Genomic DNA, 21,541 nt, shown 5'->3' with positions numbered 1-21,541 from the left:
TCAAAGCCCGGATAGCGTTCACTTTGTTTATGCATGCCCTGTGGTTTATTTATGTGCTTGGCTTGGTTTGATTCACATGGAATTTTAAAGTAAACCTAAGATATCTGTTTTTCTAGGCACAGATCTTGCATTAAATTCAATTAAAATAAGTGTTTGTTGTTACAACTAACATGTTAGTCCATTTAGACTCTGGAAAACAGAAATGCACAGGAATCAATTTTGAGTGACAGAATTTGAAGACGACTTTTCTGAACACTCTGTTCTGCTTAATTCCAGTCAAAGGTGTTGAACAGTATTTGTGACCAGACTGTGAGAACCACGTCTGATCCTCTCATGAGCCAATCAGCGTGTCTGGAGGAAGTTCAACTCACCAACATCAAACCAGGAGAGGGATTGGTGAGAATTATTACTTATAATCATTATTTATATTCAGAATGTTTTTATGTTATGCCTGTAAACGGCATCTCAAACGGGTCATAACAACAACATTCTAATTCTCTCACCATTTGCTCACACTCATGCCATTCACACACAAAAGGAGAAAATAAAGAAAGTTTTAGGGTTGTGCATTTTAGCCCGTTTTTCCTTTCAAGTACACAATAGATCAATAAAGCGAGTACATAATTTTAATTAAAACATATTTATTTATAATGTATTATATATCATCATTTAAAAAAAATATGAGAAACATCTAAAAGGAATGGTCGTTTAAAATAAAGTACATTTTTAAATAGTACACTAATATATTCTGGTTAATCTCATTTAATTCAATCAAACTAATAATTCTAGATTATCTAATAAGATTATATATTCAAAACATAATATTACAAATTCTTTATATCTACACAAAATGACACAAACGCATAAGTGAACTTGAACTGTTGCATTCTAGTCAAATACACAACTTAACTTAAAGAGATAGTCAGATAGATCAACTGTTCGGTTACTGAAATACTTCAAAATGTCTTCTTATTCAGCAGAAGAAAGACCGTCATACAGGTTTGGAACAAATAGAGTGGGTTAACTATCCCATTATATTATATTAAGAGTTCAGATGCAAAAGCCTCTAAGTGTCATTTGAAATTTTCTTCTAAAATGATCATTTTTATCAAGCTTGTATATTTAAGTTCAGTAATTTCACTTAAATGGCGATGAAGATTACCTATTAATTGTCATTTAAGTGAAATTACTGAACTTGAATATACAAGCTTGATAAAAATGGTCATTTTAGAAGAAAATTTCAAATGGCATTTAGAGGCTTTTGCATCTGAACTCTTCATATATTAAACTCAATATTAGAACTTTAATCTACACAAAAGCACATTAGTGTCATGGACTTGACGTTGATGGTTGTGAATGCACACTTCTAGCAACACAACAAGGGCAACTCAAGCACAAATAATTTGCAAAAGTGTATTATTATCATCCTCATTATAATGTGCATCTTGCACTTAACTATATTTTCATTATCAAAGTGATTCCAGACATCATTGAACTTTTAAAGCCAGTGTTTCATTTTAGTTGTCTGGTCTGGACCAGGATGTCGTCCCAACACTATCAATCAATGAAATTTAAATTCAGAAGTCTATGATTATAGTTATGTGGACTGCTTTTATATTAGACTCTTTTTAATGGTGCTTTTGCATCAGTTAATGTATTGCAAGGAAAATTTCTTCAGTACACTCTACACACAAATTGGGTTGTTTTTACCCAATTTTGGGTCAAATATGGACAAACTCAAACATTGGGTTAAAAATGTCATTTAAAAATGTAACCAAATGGCTGGGTTTGTCCATATTTGACCCAAAATTGGATTAAAACAACCCAGCATTTTTTTAGAGTGTATGTTTCCTTTTGATTTCCATGTAACAAAAAAGAAAGAGTGTCAAACAGGGTCTGAAATTAGCAAGGGCTAATACTAAATTATGCCAAGACTATGCACTGTAAAAAAATATTGATGGTTTAACTTAAAGTAAGTAACTTGGTTGCCTTAAAATTTTAAGTTGATTGAACTGGAAAAAGTCAGTTAATACAATGAAGGAGAATGATTTAATCATCAGAAACTGATAATTATATATTATCTGAACTAAATAAATGATTTAAGTTGATTTGACAAAAGAAAAAATGTTGTGATTACTACACTGTAAAAAAATATTGTTGGTTTAACTTAAAAAACTAAGTAACCTAGGTTGCGTTAAAATTTTAAGTTGATTGAACTGGAAAAAGTGAGTTAATACAATGAAGGAGATTCATGTAATCATCAGAAACTCAAAATAATAAGTTATCTCAACTAAATAAATTATTATAAAGTTGATTTGACAAAAGAAAATATGTTGTGATATATTTTTTTACAGTGTGGCGATTGTTCCAATTAAAGTGAAATCATGTGGAAAAGGAATGAAAAGTGTTGGTTGCGCCATTACATTAGAGCAGCTCATGTTGTATCAGGTTTATTTTTAACGTATTTGCACTGTGGAGCCTTCTAACCAATCACACGTTTCTTTTGAGCTCATGAACGCAATGGCCAATCAGAGGGATTCAGATTAGTCACTGCTGAAAATGTTGAACTTTTAGTACTTTTTTTTATCGCTGGTCCAAGACGGTGTTCCTTGTCGTCAGAGAATGAAACTATCCCATAGGATATGAATCAGACTTCTATTTTCTCTCTATGTCTGCAGGTTCCTGTCTGCCAACCAACTGTATATGGTGCTGTTCTCTCTCTATTTCTGTTGTTTTTAACGTTTTCTCTCCTTGTCTTCCTGTTACTCAGGGGATGTACATCAAATCCACCTACGATGGGCTTCACGTCATCACTGGCACCACTGAACATGTGAGTAAGGGCTCTAATGACAAAAGCATTTGATGTATCACTATTCGCTTTTTGATGTCAATGGCTAAGATGAATTTAGCCTCTGTGTGCACGTAATGTTGAGTCTAAATGAACAAACTCATAAATAGATGGGGCTTCTGTTAGATTGCAGACTCACCAGTGTTTGTTAGGCCTCAGTAAGAATGTTGCATGTCAAGTTTACATATTCTTCTTTAATTAGATTGCATTCCTGGGAATGCATGAACTGATACTGTAAAATCTATATCTTGAATGCAATACAAGCCACTTTAACCCCTTAACTGTCACTGTCCCGGTACCGGGACGCCTAACTTTACTTCACTACGTATATTTCTATTAAATCCTAATCTAATTATGACAAATTATATATTGTTGGAAAGGTCTAAGACTTCTAAATAGATATTCTACCCCTGTTTTGTGTTAAAAAATTATGTAGGAAGAGTAATTGATGAATTTATGACAAGAGTGCACCTCAAAAAATCTGCATCATAACAGGAGTTTTGACCTTTGTCACAAAAAGTTGATGAACCCACTTTTAATCATTGAAACTTCTGTTTTTATGCTAAAAGTTCATAATAAACATATAATCTAGTATTTTTCAATAAAAAAAAAAATTATAGTACAATATTATACTCTAAAAATGATAATATTTATATTTATTGTCCTCTAAAATATAATATTATTTTTTATCGCCTTTTTTTATTATATCACATATTTTAGTAGTTATCATAAATTAGGTATCATTTGAAAGCTTATAAACTCAGAATTCTTCGTGTGAAAACTGTTTTATAATTGAAAGTTGCGTTACCATAGAAACGGTACTTATTTTATCAGGCTCCTCCCCTTTTGGGCATCATTATATTTCATAATTAATGATCAAAACCTTTTCTAATCTTGACAAAACTGATATTCCAAATTTTGTGACAGAATTGATATTTGGACAGAAATGTATTAATTTATTAAAGCAAAATGTATACAACTAAATTCAATGTAATTCAATGGCACCCGGTGGCTATTTTTGGTACTACGCCTAAACAAAATCTCATGGGAACTTCAATTTTTATGATATCAACTTCAAATTTGGAACATAACTTGATAAGATGTATGGCTTTGATTTTATAGAAATTTTAGAGTAAAAAATATTTTATAAAATATATATTTTATATAAAATAAAAAATATATAGTACAGTATATTTAATTTACTGTAAATTTAAACTTTCATAACTTTTTCATACTTTCATTTTTTGAAGTGTTTTCACTTCAGCAATATTCTGCTGAGTGTTTTCTTTAAAACAAACTTGGGTATATATTCCAAAGCATTCTTAAATTACAACCATTTAAGTTTGAATAGTGCATTTTAACCCCCATTCTCAAAAAGGGGGGTGACAGCTAAGGGGTTAATCTTAGTCTTACACATGCATAAATGTCATTTCAGAGGTTTGTGAACAATTTTCAATAATACATTTCCCTCATGTAAAACACGGCTGACGTGTGTCTGGTGCGTCCGTGTATTCGGGTTCAAATAAATATGGCTGGGCAAAAATGCAAGTCTTCCTCTGTGTGGAAATCCTTAGACATGTTTGTGAAAATCGTTTTGTACAGCGTGCGTCTCCCTCAGACTGTAACCGAAGCTCAGCCGCACCAGACACACGTCAGCCGTGTCACTGAACACGGATCCACAACAGAAGCGGAAGACAATACAATGCTGAATAAAGTCCTAGTTTTTGTTATTTTTGGACCAAAATGTATTTTCGATGCGTCGAAACATTGCAACTAACCCACTGATTTCACATGACTACTTTGATGATGTCTTTATTTCCTTTCTGGACAAGGACAATGGAGGGACAGAAAGCTCTAAATTATCTTAAACTCTCCGTAGAGGGAGAGTCATTAATCAATGACATAATTTTCATTTTTGGGTGAACTAACCCTTTAATGAAAATGAACACTAGGTTTATCATTTTAGAAATATGTAAAAAGTTTTGATAATTGAATTTGAGAACTTAATATAGCGTGTGTTCATATAACGTACACTGTTCTTTAGAAGACATGCTCTTACTTTGTATAGCATGGTTTTGGATTATGTGCATGGTTATACAGTATGTTGTGCCTTTATTTCTGTTCATTGTGATTTAATTTAATTCATTAGGGGCAATTTTACCCCATTTCTATTAAGCAATCGTTTTATTATTATTTAATTATTTCGATATTTAGTGAAGGGGTTAGGGATTGCATCTTGTTCACAACATTTACAAATGGTTTTAACAGAATGGAAATATATTTGAATGAAAACAGACACTTATAGAATGTCCCGTTAGTCTCCAGCAGATCTGACACACAAGATCCACGCCGGAGACGAGGTCATCCAGGTCAACCAGCAGACAGTGGTAAGCGTTTCTTTATGCGCACACGTTTTTTGTATTGTACAATGATATTTTCTGTTAAAATAAACCTTTTTGTTTTTCATCTATACTTTTTTAGTACTGAATGAATGCGTGTTTACGTCATTTCTCTGCACCCCGTCTGCTATATTAAGATCAATTTCTTCACGATTAGTCATACTTGTGAAAAATGAATGTTCAGAAGTGCGTTCTCTGCGGGATTGTGCCTATGAGAATCTGAAAAGCCTGAGCAGAATTAAAGGCTTGTGCTTGTTTGCTCCAGGTGGGTTGGCAGCTGAAGAACCTGGTGGCCAAGCTGAGAGAGGACCCTAAACGTGTTGTACTTATTTTAAAGAAAAGACCCACAGGAACCTCAGGATTTACCCCAGCACCTCTCAAAAACATGCGCTGGAAACCACCCGTGCCTCAGGTGTGTCATTCATAACGCATTAACAGTCCTCACATGAACACACAAGTGAACTGAATTGTGTTTTCTGATGGTAAAAAGAATAATTTAAGAAAACATGCATGAAATATACATTTTATACTATATGACCAAATATACACTGCTGGTCAAAAAGTTTAATGTTTTTTTTAAAAGTCTCTTATGCTCACAAAGATTTATTTGATCAAAAATACAGTAAAAACAGTAATATTGAAAAAAAAAACTGGGTGTATGTGCCATGTTTCGGTTTATACAGTGGTCACACTTAAATGTCTAATATTGTTTGAACAGTTGATCTATTGTTGTATCATTTAAGTAAGGGTTAATGCCCGACGAGGTGTCCATTGTCAGGTTTTAATGGACGACGGCGAGGCGTAAACCGGCCGACGCGCAGCGGAGGACGGTTGCCTCCGCCGAAGTCCATTAAAACCTGACAATGGACACCTCGGAGGGCATTAACCCGCTTATACCATGGTCACTTGCCAAATAAAACATTTTTAAAACATTAGTTTATATTTTAATTAGGATAAATCTAGTTTTTACAAATAATAACTTGACTGACTGTTTATCTAACAACCGGAGATATTTATAGTCCGCTTAGCTCGTATCCCTTCAGGTTCACAAATGCATTTTTTTTTCATGAAACACAAAGGTAGGCATAGTTTTTTTTATTACACCTAAAACAATTAATCAAACAACAATAAAAAAAACAATTAGCTCTGAGCTCCAGCGATTTGCGCTTAACGTTATAGAGGGCAATAAATTAATCAGATCAAAGAGAGGGTCATTTGCCTCAGGCTCCTTAGGCTTGAAACGCTGTAACGTTAAGCCTTCTCCTGCCTTGGTTGTCTGGACAGCTGCGTAAAACTCCCGCAGGGTCTCATTCAGGGGTGCGTTTCCACGAAAGCATCGTTATCCAACTATGGTCGCAAGTTACGTCGTTACCAATAGAGTTCAATGGAGCAGAGCAGCAGCGGTGTAATTTTCTCCGTTTTATTTACATTTTTTCTTTCTTCAGCAGCATACCAGTCGTCAAAGTTGCCATATTCTCCATAAATGTTAAAAGAAATAGCACGAAGTCGCTCATTGTTGTATTAGGCTATAATATCTAACGTTAGATGATAGAGCATGTGACTGCCTGTTGCTATGGTTACTCACAGCCGTTGTAGGCAGCGCATTTATTTATTCATTTCGAATGGTAAACAGGCAGTTTCACCAGAACTACTTTACTAGGTGTCCTCTATCACTTTTTAACGGACACCCTGCAGCCAATCAGAATCGAGTATTCACCCAGACCATGGTATAAAAAAATATAATGAATCATTATATTATACTGTATACATATAATCAATCTATTTCCAAGTATTTTGTTTGAACAAATGTTGCTACATTTAGTGATGTCTTGAGGATATGTGGCTTTTAACTTGTGAAGAAATGTTTTACCAAAGGTTTCCCTCATGTTCTGCAGAGCTCCACATCTCCCAGTAAGAGTCAGTCACCAGAATCTGCCAAACTCTGCAGTAGAAAGGACAAGCCTGCCATACTGGACCTGTACATCCCTCCACCTCCCTCAGTGCCGTACACTCCACGGTGAGCCTGAAGCCAAAACCTCTGGAACATGTGGCATTCAAATACCTTGTAAATATCATGGTGTTTTTATTATAGTAAACATTCCATACATTGCCTGTATCAAAGTATAATTATATTTACGTCTGTCACTAAGGATTATTTTGGTAATCTTGTAATAGGTGTATTGTCATTACAACCCCCAAAAATTTAAATAAATGTCCAGTGAACTTAAAATACATATATAAAAATGACACAAGGCCATCTTTGTTTTAAAACGAATATTCAACAATAATATTCATCTGCCTAAATTGACACCATTATATGAGATTTGAACTGAGCTGGATGATGTATATACAGTATATACACTCACAAGGATTATTAGGAAAACCTGTTCAATTAGCCTTTCGCCGAGCCCCGCCCCCCTTAGTTACTGCTGCTACCTCCGTCAAACAAATGGTCAAACACGGGCAGCGCGACAGATTGCCATGACGGCAAAGGGTATTCCCGTGCGTGTCGGTGACCTTTTTTGGAGCAATACCTCCACGATATCAAGCAAGATCGAAGCAAAAGGGGTTACGGTATGCGGTGGAGGGATTTATTCCAAATATAAAATTAAGAAATGAATGAGACACGACTACTATTAATGATGCTAATGCTTACCAGTCTCAAGAAAAATCAGAAAAACCCCATGACCATGCTAAGTTACCTCAAATGCAACCAGCACAGCCTTGAAGATTTTATAAACTGGTTCAGTGGCTAATTGTTTGGAGTTCGAAATATATAACTTGCGCTGCATATTTATTCATTTTGCCTCCGATACAGGAGTACACGTTCGCTTTAACAAGCAGGTTGTTCATTACCACAGCAACCGATTGCGTGTCATGCTCATGCTGAATGCGATTTTCGTGTTTAAAAAGTAACTAACGTTATGCATAAGAGACGGAAAGAGGCAGAGAACCATACGTTATTTAAGGTTATTTCTATTCGTTACGATATTGATATATGAACTGATGTTGTCATGTAAGCTTCATGCTTTCCCCGTTGTGAACGTCCTCTAAACTGTAGTCTACGGTGCTGCACTGCTGACTTAGCTGACTGCTGCTCATTTTCCCAGAGAATATCATGGTATGTTAACAACAACCCTTTAGAAAATGTACAGTAAGTCCTTTGTGGATCCTCTTGATCTGCTTTCTCCGTGCTTCTTTGACTAATCTCAGTCGCACGCACGCTGCACGCGAGACGAGTTAACCATGTTCGACACATTTAACTGGAATTGGGGCGTCCACACTGTTTAATACATCTTAGGCACCGCTCGCGTTGTGTTTTGGACTTTGGAAAGGGAAAAAACACAACTTCTCCAGACAATCTCTCGGGGTATCATGTGTCCGATTTACAAACGCCGTGGGCGCACCGCTTATTGTTTGACGGAACAGCTCACACAGTAACGGTTGCTATGATGTGTGATTGGACAATGGCCATTTTGTGGGAGGGGCCGGCGAAAGGTCAATTTCTCATTAATACAAATCAACCAATCACATGGCAGTTGCTTCAACGCATTTAGGGGTGTGGTCCTGGTCAAGACAATCTCCTGAACTCCAAACTGAATGTCAGAATGGGAAAGAAAGGTGATTTAAGCAATTTTGAGCGTGGCATGGTTGTTGGTGCCAGACGGGCCGCTCTGAGTATTTGGAAAAATGTTGCCTGGTCTGATGAGTCTCGATTTCTGTTGAGACATTCAGATGGTCGAGTCAGAATTTGGCGTAAACCGAATGAGAACATGGATCCATCATGCCTTGTTACCACTGTGCAGGCTGGTGGTGGTGGTGTAATGGTGTGGGGGATGTTTTCTTGGCACACTTTAGGTCCCTTATAATAATAATACATTTTATTTAAAGCGCCTTATCAGGACACCCAAGGACACTGGGTAACACTTCCTTTTACAGTCCAGTTACCCATGTAAATACTATGTACTTATTTTAGTAACTACAATTACTGGTTAATAACTAGTTCTAACCCTGAACCTACCCCTGTTCCATGTACTTACCTTATATTAGCCAGTACTTTCTAACAACATTTAATTCAAATGTCCAATTAATCTTGAATATTCTTTACGATAGAAATGCTAAAGTGATCTCACAATAGCACAAACAATTAAATATTAGACTTCTTAAATGCTTTTAAATATATTATGCAGCCTTAGAAAATGGTCTAATAATGTGGTTTATGGATTCTCATCCGGTCGTGGAATGTGCCACACAGGTGAGGATATTTTTTTTTTAAATCAAGTATACTTGACGATTCTCGACTTTAAAGTAACATCGTATTCCATCACTTGGTACCAATGCAGTACTTTTCTGTAGATTTCTGGCTTTCCCAGGCTCTGTATTTCTGAAGTTAGAGTAACTACATTATTTAATCGTTCCTGCTGATTGAATAAACGTTTGTCCGCTGTTATAGGGAAGTACGGAATGGCTCATACAGCAGTGTCAGTGCCAGACCTAAAGGCTCCGAGTCCCCAAACTCCTTCCTGGACCTGGAGAGCCACCGGCGCTTCACAATTGCAGACTATGACAAAATGTCTGTTCACCCGGTCGAGGTCAACGTGCAGATGCGTCCAAGAGGAAGATCCTCATCACATGGTCAGTATTTCAGATTTACAGTAAACCTTTTGTTTAATTGGTATTTGATTGTGTTGGGGATTGGATTCTAGCAATTATAAATAAGAGCATTCCTTTCTGGGATTGGTCCATCCTTTTGCAAACATGCTATGGTGAAACCTCTGTTGAAGAAGCCAGGTCTTATCACATTTTAGGCCAATCTCAAATTTACCTTTCATTGCAAAAATCTTAGAGAATGCTGTATCTGTGCAATTCCTGGAAACAAACATTATCGTAGAAAAATTCCAATCTGGATTTAGGAAAAAACACAGTACAGAGTCAGCACTTTTAAGAGTTTTAAATGATATTTTATTTAACTTTTGGAACTTTTCCAATTTTGTCGTTCGGTCGCATTGCTACAGTTAAAAGGAAATCTTTACCACAAGTCAATTATCTGTTCTCAATGCTTCCACCCAATGTTCAACACCCACTGATAAATGGTTTGAATCACTTGATTCATTAACCTCTCACTTCTATTGGAAAAATAACACACCTCAAATATCACTGGAAAAATTACAAAAGACAAAATCACAAGGCGGCCTAGAAGCTCCAAATTTTCAATATTACTTTTTAGCAAATCAGCTACAATATTTATATAAACGGATTCATAAAACTAATCATAACAATTCATTGATGGAATTAGAACAAAACCATAGCAAATATAGTCTTTCTACCAAAATCAATTCAGAAAATGCCCCATTTTAATAATATTACAATTGCATCAACTCTAACTTGCCTGGTGGAAAGTAAACAAAATGAACAATTAACCACTAACATCATGTAGACACACCCCCAACTGGTTCAACCCTGATTTTCAATTATGCAATAAACCAACACATTTTCCATCTTGGCAACAAAAGGGAATCACTCATCTCCATCACTTATTTGAAAACAACCAATTCGTATTATTTGTTGACTCTGGGAATTCAGCAATGTTGGTGCTCTTAGATTTGAGTGCTGCATTTGATACAGTTGATCATGACATTCTCTTATCACGTCTTGAAAAGTGTGTGGGCATTAAAGGAACTGCACTTAGCTGGTTCCGGTCTTATCTTAGTAGTAGAACCTTCTCAGTGTTTATTGGTCGTGCTGTATCATTTGGTGCCAGTGGTGGAATGTAAGATTACAAAATACTTTGTTACTTTACATAAGTAAATTTTTCACGTCTCTTTACTTTACTTAAGTAGAATAAATAGTGCATACTTTTTTCTTTTACTTCGTTGCATTTTGCAGCAATTATTCTACTTTCTACTCCACTACATTTCTACAACTTCTGTTACATTTTCTGATCAGTTTTTCCCCTGCCAAAACGTAATCTGACCGTTGCACGTTTGTCTCACCAGTGACGTTTGGTTGCCATAGATATATCAACAAGGTAACACTAAATGCGTCTCGCACGCAGTGTGTTTATCGTGCGATTTATACGCGAAAATTTGCCTGTACGTGCATAGGAAACGCATCGTGTGTAATATACGTTTGGTTAGGATTATGGCAAGCCAAGAGGTTCAGAATTACACCATAAATTAATCACATTTTCTGCCAAACATAGTTATTAACATATAGTAAGGATAAGCATGATGTGCATATTGCCTAATTGCAAGCTTGTTTCAGAAATGGTGACAACAATTTGTTTCCATCATTATTGAACATCATTATAATAGAATTAAATGTTTTATTAATCATTAGAAAATAGACATGAAGAGAATAAATTGTTATGCAAGTACTTTTACTTTTAATACTTAAAGTACATTTAAAATGAGGTATTTTTTACTTTTTACTTAAGTATGGTTGTCATTGTGTTACTTCAACTTTTACTAAAGTAAATATTTATCTGGTTATTTGTACTTTTACTTAAGTACTGAGATTCAGTACTTCCTCCACCACTGTCTGGTGCACCAGTTACCTGTGGTGTTCCTCAAGGGTCTATGCTGGCTCCCGTTTTATTTTCACTATACATGCTAACTCAATGTTTAGGAAGCATGGAGTGTCTTTTCATTTTTATGCAGATGACACCCAAATCTATCTCCCTCTGAAACATAATGACAAGCAATTCCTAGAAACTTTGCTTGCCTTTTTAACTGATGTACGAGCTTTGATGTCCTTGAATTTCTTGCACTTCGGCTACAAATGGTCCAAAATACCGCAGCCAGGTTTTTAACTGGGACTCGTAGACGAGAACACATTACTCCAATACTATTGTGTGTGTTATGGAGTTGAATTTAAAATTTTGTTTTTAGTTTTTAAGGCTTTGACTGGTCTGGCACCATCCTATCTGTCAGATCTGGTAAATGTAAAAAAGTCAACAAGATGCTTGCGATCCTCAGACAGCATTATACTGTCATATCCAAGATCAAAATTAAAGTTGTGAGGCGATCGTGCGTTTTCAGTGGCCGGTCCAATGACATGAAACGGTCTTCCTTTATCCGTGAGGTCTGCAACGTCTCTACATGATTTTAAATCTAAGATAAATTGTTATTTTTTCTACACTCATAACTTTGGTCTCTATCAAACCAAACTTAATGTTTTATTGTCTGTTATTAAAGCTACAATACCTAAGATTTTATGCCGCTAGAGGGCGCTACATTCAAAACAACAACAACGGCTTTGCTTGATGACGCCGTGGAGGAACGCGGAATGATGGGAACTGTTGTTTTCAACTCCACCGTGGATAAATCATAGACAGTATAAATCAGTCAGACGGGAATCGGAAATTAGTTGTCGTGGATGAAATAAAGTTCGATTTCTATATCTGTTGCGTTTAATGACATGCTTGTTTTTCATTAAACTGAAATAACCGCAAGAAAAGTAAAGTATATTAGTTATCACAGATGTTAGGGGAGAGCCGGGACGGTTGAAACAATTTTCAGATAAACGTCGTTTTCTAAGATACAGCCAACAGTTCACATTCCGAGAAGTATTCGCGGTGAATATGACCTTACGATTTTTCACATCATATGCATAGACAACAAGACATTCTAACAATAATACTAATTGTTTTGCATGATTTACTGACATGAAATTTGAATACAGAACACGGTGTTACTCACCTGTCAAATAAAACGCATGCAAGATCGGCGTCTCTTTCTAGTTCGAGTTTTTCACAAAGTTCTCTCCATTTAGGAAATGCCACCGATGTTGAGCTGGTTTTATTTCTCTTGTCCCAAATTCTTCTTGGGTCGTTTGGTTGACGTTTGCGTTCATGAGACTTGTCTTTGTCGACAGAACCAGGTGCAATCGCTAAAGAATAATTGTGCTCCATTCCATAACAAATGCGCGAAACAAGCTTACGTTTGTTGCTTGATAGACGCTAACGCACAACTGCAACTTCCGCATTTGTCCAGGACTACACGCAGTACGAGCGGAAACCGAGGTAATGCGGATATGACGCGATTTACTGGCGACTCCCAGCTCACCCCTGCTCACACGCCCCGTTTCCTTGGTTAAAATCTCAATTTTCTCGCGATTTAAACATTGATTGAAACATTTCGAATATTGTAAGTTATCATCTTAACTAAAAATATAACACTGGCGTTGTGATTTTGGGATATTTTAATGCAAAAATCGTATGTATTCCACCTTTAATGTATTGTGTGTGGTTTGTTTTATAATTCTTCTTTTGTACGGTGGTCAACTTCTGTTGTGTTTTATTTGTGCTTTATAAATAAATGAAATGAAACCATTGTTTTATGATTTTCATCAAATTGTACAGTATATAGCACCATATAAAGTGCTGACCAAGGTTCTTTCTTGGACTTGAAGTTTTTTTTTTTTATTATATTTTTTTTTTTACTTAAAATCACAAAAGTGGATGCTGTTCTAATAGATAAAGGGAATGGGATCATTGCAGTGTATCTTAAATGAAAGAATTCCTTTGGCATGCCAGGTCCTCTTGTATGTTCTCATTGAGTGTGATTGTAATCATCTGTTTTTCATGAATATACACACAGGTAAACAGCGACCTCTGTCTATGCCAGTGGATACATCTTTGAGCGTGGCAGACCTGTATGCGAAGCCCTGGACTCAAGGACGGAAAGGTACAGGACACCTTCACAAAACACGTGCCACATTAACTAATCCAGTTCCCAGGCCTCTGTGACAGACAGAGAATTTGAGGAATTTTACTGGAGAACTTGTGTGTGTTCACTCTTGGCAGGTTTGGTTGAATTCTGGTGCATTTGCTCTGTTAGTGCGGTTCATTTAAATAAGTCTGAACGCTGCCATCCGAACCTAAAAACAGGACGTGATGTCACAAGATAAGAACCTAAAACGGACCAAATGCTCAAGCATACCTGGTTGCCCATTACAGATCGGTACAGGCATCAGAATCACGTCTTTTTGCAGCAGATCTTCATTTGTGCGTGTAATGGAGGACTTCATGGTGCTGGTTTGATTCCTTTACACATTTTATAAGTTTTTAGCTGGTAAAAAGATGACTACAAGTGTGAACACACCATAAGAATCAATATTATTGTTGCTCCAAAAAGTAATTATTTTCTTGTCCCATTAGTTGTAAAAAAACAAGAAAAGGGTGCAAAATAATGTTCTTATATCCTAGTGTATATAACACTTAAACATTTAACGTGTTTTAACCCAAAATCCAAAATTTAACTTTGTACAGTGACTATATAAAGCCAGTAACCTTCACATGCAAGGATACCAAGAAGGGACATGATGAAACTGTGCAAAGTAACATAGCATAATGTTCCTGTAGCTCAACTAGTAGCACGTCATTAGCAACACCAAGGTCATAGGTTTGATTCGAAAGCAAGTAGAGCTATTGCTACATTCACGCCATGTTGTAATTACCATAAATAAAGCTCTGTATGCTTTCGAATCGTGCTTGTGGCCAAGTCGTAGCTCTCGAGTTTACACTTGTAATTACAAGTTCTACAAATACGTGAAGGCTTTAGATTACATTACAGTAATTACTACTTGGCATGAATTTACCTAGAAAACACTGGAATAATGAGCAAAAGCTAATCGATACACCTTAACAACTTAAAGGGATAGTTCACTTTGAAATCAATTTTTGGTATGTTTTAGCTTACCTCAAGGGCATCCAAGATGTAGGTGTCTTTGTTTCCACAGTAGTTTCAATTTTGAAATTTTTAGGTCAAACCGTTCTTGTCTGTCAGTCATATAATGCAGGTCTATGGTCACCACCTCAAAGAGCATGCACAGAGAAGTCCAAATTAAACAAGATCTAATGACTCGTAAATGTAAGCACACATTGATGGCCTAAGACACGAAACGAGCGGTTTGTGTGAGAAAACAGTATTTATATTGTTTTTACCTCTTGTAACCACAGCCACGTCCAAGTGATCTGAGGGCACGGGCGCTTCGGTCTGCGCAAGCGCCGAAAAGCGCCGGAAGTGATCTAAATATGGTTGGGACAAAAATGCAATGTTGTCTGTTGATATATTGAAATCGTCTTCCATTGCGATTTCCTGTATATCTAAATATGTTTAGATCTTCACAGTGAAAGGTAACGCTTCTGAAATCTCTGTAAATAATGAGTGTCGTACACGCGCGAGAGATCACTTCTGGTTCTTTCGCAGACCAAAGCGCCCGCGCCCTCAGATCACTTGGACGTGGCTCTGGTTATAAGAGGTAAAAACGATATAAATACTAGCATTATAAGGGCAACCCAGGAAAATAACCTGTTATCTGGGGACCTTTAAGGCCCGTACACACCGGGACAAATATCAGCGCGCATTATTCGTCAGCGTTTTTCAGCGCGTTTTTTTTGTTCACACCTAAGCGATTTTTCGCTGACAATGCGACTTCATTCCCTAACATTAGATGGCGCCAATTTGCTCTGCAATACCACTCTATAACAGTTCTCTTTTATCAAGATGTTTGTAGTTGCTGTCGTGTTATTATATATTAGCATATTTAGTTCTTTATGTTCTAGCGCCAACGAGAACAGCAGCTCTATGTTCATCTTGCCTTGCATCTTCCTCGTCTTATTTCTTCCTGGCTGTGTAGACGGCGACGCTACTTGGCGTGTATATCTTCTCCGTTCCGTATGTGTGCTCGGCAAGACCGTTTTGTGTTTGAGCGCCCCCAAGTTGTGTTTTACTGTAACTTCAGAAGCTCCAGACACGTGAGCAAAAGCGCCAATCTCATTGGTCAGATAATTTTGGACGTGATGCGTCAAACTACAAAAAACGAACCCGAGGCGTTTTTTAAAAAAATGACGCGTTTTACGCGTCGGTGTGCACACTCACATTGGCGCCCTTTGTTTAGTCACGTTAAACGTCGGTGAATATCGCGCGCGAAATTCATCCCGGTGTGAACAGGCCTTTGAATTGAGACTTTTTTTCAGCAAGAATGCATTAAATTGATCAAAAGTGACCGTAAAGGTGTTTATATTGTCAAAACCCAAAAATCTAAATAAATGCAGTTTTTTTTTACTTTCCATAGTTGTTTTCTTAGTCATTTTTACTGCATATTTTATCAAAAAAAAAATTGATTTATTTGAAGCCATTTGTGAGCATAAGAGACTCCTTTCAAAAACATTCAAAAATCATACCAACCCCACATTTTGATTTTCATAGTGTGTATGAAATTCACTTTTCATAAAAGCAAAACTCTACCAACAGGAACCTTATTACACAGATTTCAAGAAAGATACCCCCACTGCAAATAGTGGATTTCATACCAAATAATTGTTTGAAACATGAATATGTTTTAAGACATGGATTTTTGAATCTTCTGTTGTAGGTGAAGATCTCCCGTACAGATACCTCAGCAACGAGCGAATACCAACGATCGCCGAGGAGGCCTCGGACCCGTCGTACAAGTTCACAGCCGAAAGACCCGCTTACGGGACGGACTACTCGCGGAACAGCCGATTCCTCGGCAGTGCGGATCTACACAACAGCGCCACCATTCCTTATCAGGAGGACTTAGTCAAACAGACCCCCATGACGTCCTCCCCCAAACGGCCTCCCGCGGAGCCCTCGCTACTGGTCAGTTGGATCACACGGCTTAAGCTATTGACTCACTAACAGCTTCCCGTTCTCCCTTTTTCCAGCTGTGTGCGGTGACTCTTTTCTCATGCTTTCACTCTCCTTTTCTCGGGATATTTCTTTGTGCCTCTTATTTGCCTATATTGCTACTTGACTAGATTGCCTTAATGTGTCTAAAACGACTAGAATTTAACCTCAGAAATGTATGTTTGGAAACACGTGTGGGGGGAAATGAGATGCATTATCTCTGGTCTACTCGGTTGTCTTTTCAGAAAGATTTACTTGTATGCAACGGTATTGATTTGTATATGATGCCATTTGAAAATGTATATCTACCTCAGCTATTTCTACAGTGGTATCTATGAAGTTCAAAGTGTTTATGTAATAGTGGTACTTATGGTTGGTAAAAAATAATCTGGTTTAAAAAGAGTTGGCTGGCTTTTTCCAGTTCCCCCATGTCTTTCCAAACAGTTTAGTCAACTGATATCTAATCAGAGAAACAAATGCATGATGTTGTTTCTCTTGTCTTTTGCTTTGGATGTGTAACCTTCAATAGATGTAATTGGAGGGTTGAGCAAACTTTTTTTTTAATGAATTTCTATGAGTTTCCTCATAGTTAAATGGGCTATATGCACGCATAAATTCTGCATTTGACGCAAGGATGCTCGTCCATTTCCGGTTGTGGAGATTAAAGCGGAGGAAAACCGAGGAAAACGGGATTATGGCAGAGTCTTCAATATTTACTGTCCTCCCGTCTTTGAAACGAAACTTTCATACATTTAGATGTAATTTTATATATAATTATGTTTATTTAATATAATTTTATAAAGAAGCATAAACACAACGAGGGGTATCTGTTTTGTCTGTTTTTGTGACTAACGTTTCTTTAGTATAACCATGGAGTATAAAATTCAATGTAAATTCTCGGTATTGCATTGGACTCTACGATCGGCGGAAGTTATCGAGCATCCTTAGACATAGAGCCCATTGTGTTTTCTCCTTTATGTATTAGGAGTATGAGTTGTGAGTAAATTATTTTGAGAGATTTTTTATCATTACATTACGCCAAAGTAAAATTAATTTTTTTTTTTAATCTTTTTTGAATTTATGGTGTTGTGCCTTGCTTTTGTGGAACATAACATGGGTATACTATATTGACAGTATTTTTTATTTTATTTTTTCAAATGCTTATTGCATGTTGAAAACGTTTTTTTTTTTGTAACATTTTTCATTAAAATGCTGATGTCATTTACAAATCGGTGTCATTAGAAATCTGTATTTTCTTTCTTCCATGGTAAACAAAAATGAATGTTTTGCCGGTTGTTTAAACTCTTCTATACCACAAAAGTGGATGCGTTAGAAGGACTTGGGATATGAAAATATTTTATTTGTTTTATTTTATTTGTGGTATTGAAAAGGGCAGCTCAGACAAAATAAAAAATCTCCTTTTGTGTTCCACAGAATAAAAAATATATATAATTAAGGTTAATAATAACGTTTTTAATTAAAAGGATAGTTCAACCAAAAATGAAAATTCTGTCATCATTTACTCAAGTTGTTCCAAACATATACGAAACTATGGAAATCAATAGTGAATTATCGCTATTTGTTTTTGGGGTGAACTATCCCTTTAAGGGTGAATCAGTTATGACAGCTGTCCTAGCTTGTCGCTGTAAAATGTATGCTTTTTAGCAATGCAAATATTAAATTATATTTAAAGGGAAAATAGCACAGCTTCAAAAAATAGAGAAAAAATGAACCAAATAACACAATATAAATCAGCGGTAATTTTTTTTTTTAATGCTGTGTTTTTTATCAGTAGTTTGTCATATCTGGATCATGCACAATCCAATCTATTGTTATTCACAGAGTTTTGAACCATTTTGTACCACATTAGTTGCTTCTGCCCATTAAAGCTGCTATTCCAGATATTTTTACGTTGTCTTCATTGAATTATTTAGTTGTTTAATGCATAATTTGTCTGTTTCGTCAGTAATAGGTAATACTTTGGCATTTACTACATATTTAACTCCATAATACGTAGGTTGCAATATATAAATATGAGAAACCGATCCAATCATAGCAGTTTAAAGATTTATTAATAACAAAACTCAGAACAAAGCACACTTGAAACCACGAACAGAATAATGAACAAGGGAACAGGACAATGAACTGAAAGAAAAATAATTTAAATACAAACAAATCAATCATGAAATGAATGACAGGTGTACATGATGATTAAATCAACGAGAATCCATAGAAACAAACTGAAAACTAGGACAGGGAACTAAAACACGTGACAAACCAACACAGATTACCCAAACAAGCAGGTTTTTCATTACTAAAGCATGATGTAATATAGTATTGTAAAGGTTTATGAAATCAGCCAAAACACAATGCATTTTTTGTGACACTTGTCCAAGACGTACTGATCTTAAAAATATAATAGTTGTGGCATGGTACAACTTCATTCGCACTTTCTCTGCTGCTTTCCTTTTACATTTAGGTTTTACAGTCTGTCTAACTTGTTTTGCTCTCTATCAATCCAAATTACCCTAATATTTTCACCTAACAATTCATTCATACTGACCTTTTACATTTCCCCATATTTGCTGCATTTTCACAAAACTAAAATTACTTGTTGGCAAAACACTCAATGAATTGTACTTTTATTGAAGAAATGCATTGATCTTTACAGAACAAAGTAACAATCAATGTCCTCTAGCTTTGTAAGGAATGTGAATTCACTCTTTGAATTATTATATTATGTTATGCTATATATTATATTATATAATGCACAAATAAATATGAGGCATGTTTTGTGAGTGATGCATGTGAATATAACACTTTTTTGCCTAGAATCTCTTAAAGTGTTTTATCTGATTGATACATAATGTACATGTATAAATATATACATAATTAGTCAGCAAAAACTGTAACTTGTAAAGGGTGGTCATCAGCTTCTACAAGAACTCACTGTTCAGCAAAAACTGTTTTAAATGCACAGAAAAGTCAGTAAGGATTGGTGGCCTTGTCCATGTTGAAGCATATATTGACTGTTCTTTATGTCCTGCCACAGGATCCTGACTGGGTCTCCAACAACGCATTCATCAACAGGTGGGTGCAGAACTAAATGAGCAGCCTCTATCCCAGATTCACAGTCACTGTGAGCCAGTGCAAAAGCCCAGGAAGAATCTTAGCTCAAATGTTATCAGCTCTTCCTGTCAGGATGCGAGATGCTCTTTGGGCTTTTAATAGTGTGGTGACATGGTTTCAATTCCCCATGATGGACAGAAAGAAAGAGACAACCCCAAGATCTGGAACAGTAACCATTATATGTGAAGGTTGATTATTATACATTTTCTCAGACAGTATATACTCAGGAACCCCTGTTCAATTTCTCATTAATGCAATTATCTAAATCAACCAATCACATGCCAGTTGCTTCAACACATTTAGGGGTGTGGTTCTGGTCAAGACAATCTCCTGAACTCCAAACTGAATGTCAGAATGGGAAAGAAAGGTGATTTAAGCAATTTTGAGCGTGGCATGGTTGTTGGTGTCTGAGTATTTCACAATCTGCTCAGTTACTGGGATTTTCACACACAACCATTTCTAGGGTTTACAAAGAATGGTGTGAAAAGGGAAAAACATCCAGTATGGGGCAGTCCTGTGGGCGAAAATGCCTTGTTGATGCGAGAGGTCAGAGGAGAATGGGCCGACAGATTCAAGCTGAAAGAAGAGCAACTTTGACTGAAATAACCACTCGTTACAACCGAGGTATGCAGCAAAGCATTTGTGAAGCCACAACATGCACAACCTTGAGGCGGATGGGCTACAACAGCAGAAGACCCCACCGGGTACCACTCATCTCCACTACTAATAGGAAAAAGAGGCGACAATTTGCAAGAGCTCACCAAAATTGGGCAGTTGAAGACTGGAAAAATGTTGCCTGGTCTGATGAGTCTCGATTTCTGTTGAGACATTCAGATGGTAGAGTCAGAATTTGGTATAGTTTACACAGACACAAAAGATAATCTCATAAACCACAGTGTACTGTATATAGAAACATACGAAAATATATGAGGTTAAGGAAACTCGAGCAAATGGATTTCATTCACAAGTGATTTCTACTTGACATAACCTCATGTTTGTTTAAGCTTTCAGATATAGTTTATTTGCTAAGCCTGTTCCTGTATTAAATCCTTCATCGTCTCCCCAGCAGGTACAGCAACACTGCCATGCGATCCTGGTCGTTCTCTCAAGCGGTAAGAACCACATCTGTACATGATCCAATCCAATCCAATCCAACTTTATTTCTATAGCACATTTTATAAACAGGAAGTTTCCAAAGTGCTGCACAGATGATTCATACTGTACATCCAAATCAATTAGCATACAATGAAAACAAATAACAAAATAAAAACATCTCAGTCCAAGAATACAGTAAAATAATAACAGACATCAAAAGACCACACAACTCACGCGGGATTAAAAGCCAAGGAATAAAAATGTGTCTTTAGACGAGACTTAAAACTCTCAACCGTCCAGGCATTTCGAACATGTAGGGGCAAAGAGTTCCAAAGTTTTGGTCCCACCACAGAAAAAGCCCTGTCCCCTCGAGTTTTGAGTCTTGTCTTAGGAACAGCGAGCTGGAACTGGCTCTC

At 36.4% G+C, this 21,541-nt stretch overlaps 1 protein-coding gene across 3 annotated transcripts in view; it reads left to right on the top strand.

Moving 5' to 3' along the window:
* LOC120480977 (connector enhancer of kinase suppressor of ras 3) overlaps window positions 1-21,541 on the top strand; it is a 93,257-nt gene that overhangs the window by 53,930 nt on the left and 17,786 nt on the right. For 2 of the 3 annotated variants that reach the window (XM_039674393.2, XM_039674407.2), the window contains exons 6-15: window positions 277-396; window positions 2,771-2,830; window positions 5,167-5,235; window positions 5,513-5,659; window positions 7,143-7,264; window positions 9,701-9,882; window positions 13,848-13,934; window positions 16,627-16,874; window positions 19,954-19,991; window positions 21,097-21,142. In XM_039674393.2, coding sequence (XP_039530327.2) covers window positions 277-396; window positions 2,771-2,830; window positions 5,167-5,235; window positions 5,513-5,659; window positions 7,143-7,264; window positions 9,701-9,882; window positions 13,848-13,934; window positions 16,627-16,874; window positions 19,954-19,991; window positions 21,097-21,142 — 1,119 coding nt within the window. The remainder of the gene's footprint in view (window positions 1-276; window positions 397-2,770; window positions 2,831-5,166; window positions 5,236-5,512; window positions 5,660-7,142; window positions 7,265-9,700; window positions 9,883-13,847; window positions 13,935-16,626; window positions 16,875-19,953; window positions 19,992-21,096; window positions 21,143-21,541) is intronic. The other variant, XM_039674400.2, reaches the window with a different exon arrangement.

Source organism: Pimephales promelas, chromosome 15 (genome assembly GCF_988280905.1).
Source record: "Pimephales promelas chromosome 15, fPimPro1.hap1.1, whole genome shotgun sequence".
In the NCBI taxonomy this organism is placed as follows: domain Eukaryota; kingdom Metazoa; phylum Chordata; class Actinopteri; order Cypriniformes; family Leuciscidae; genus Pimephales; species Pimephales promelas.
This window is presented reverse-complemented; position numbering and strand designations above follow the sequence as displayed.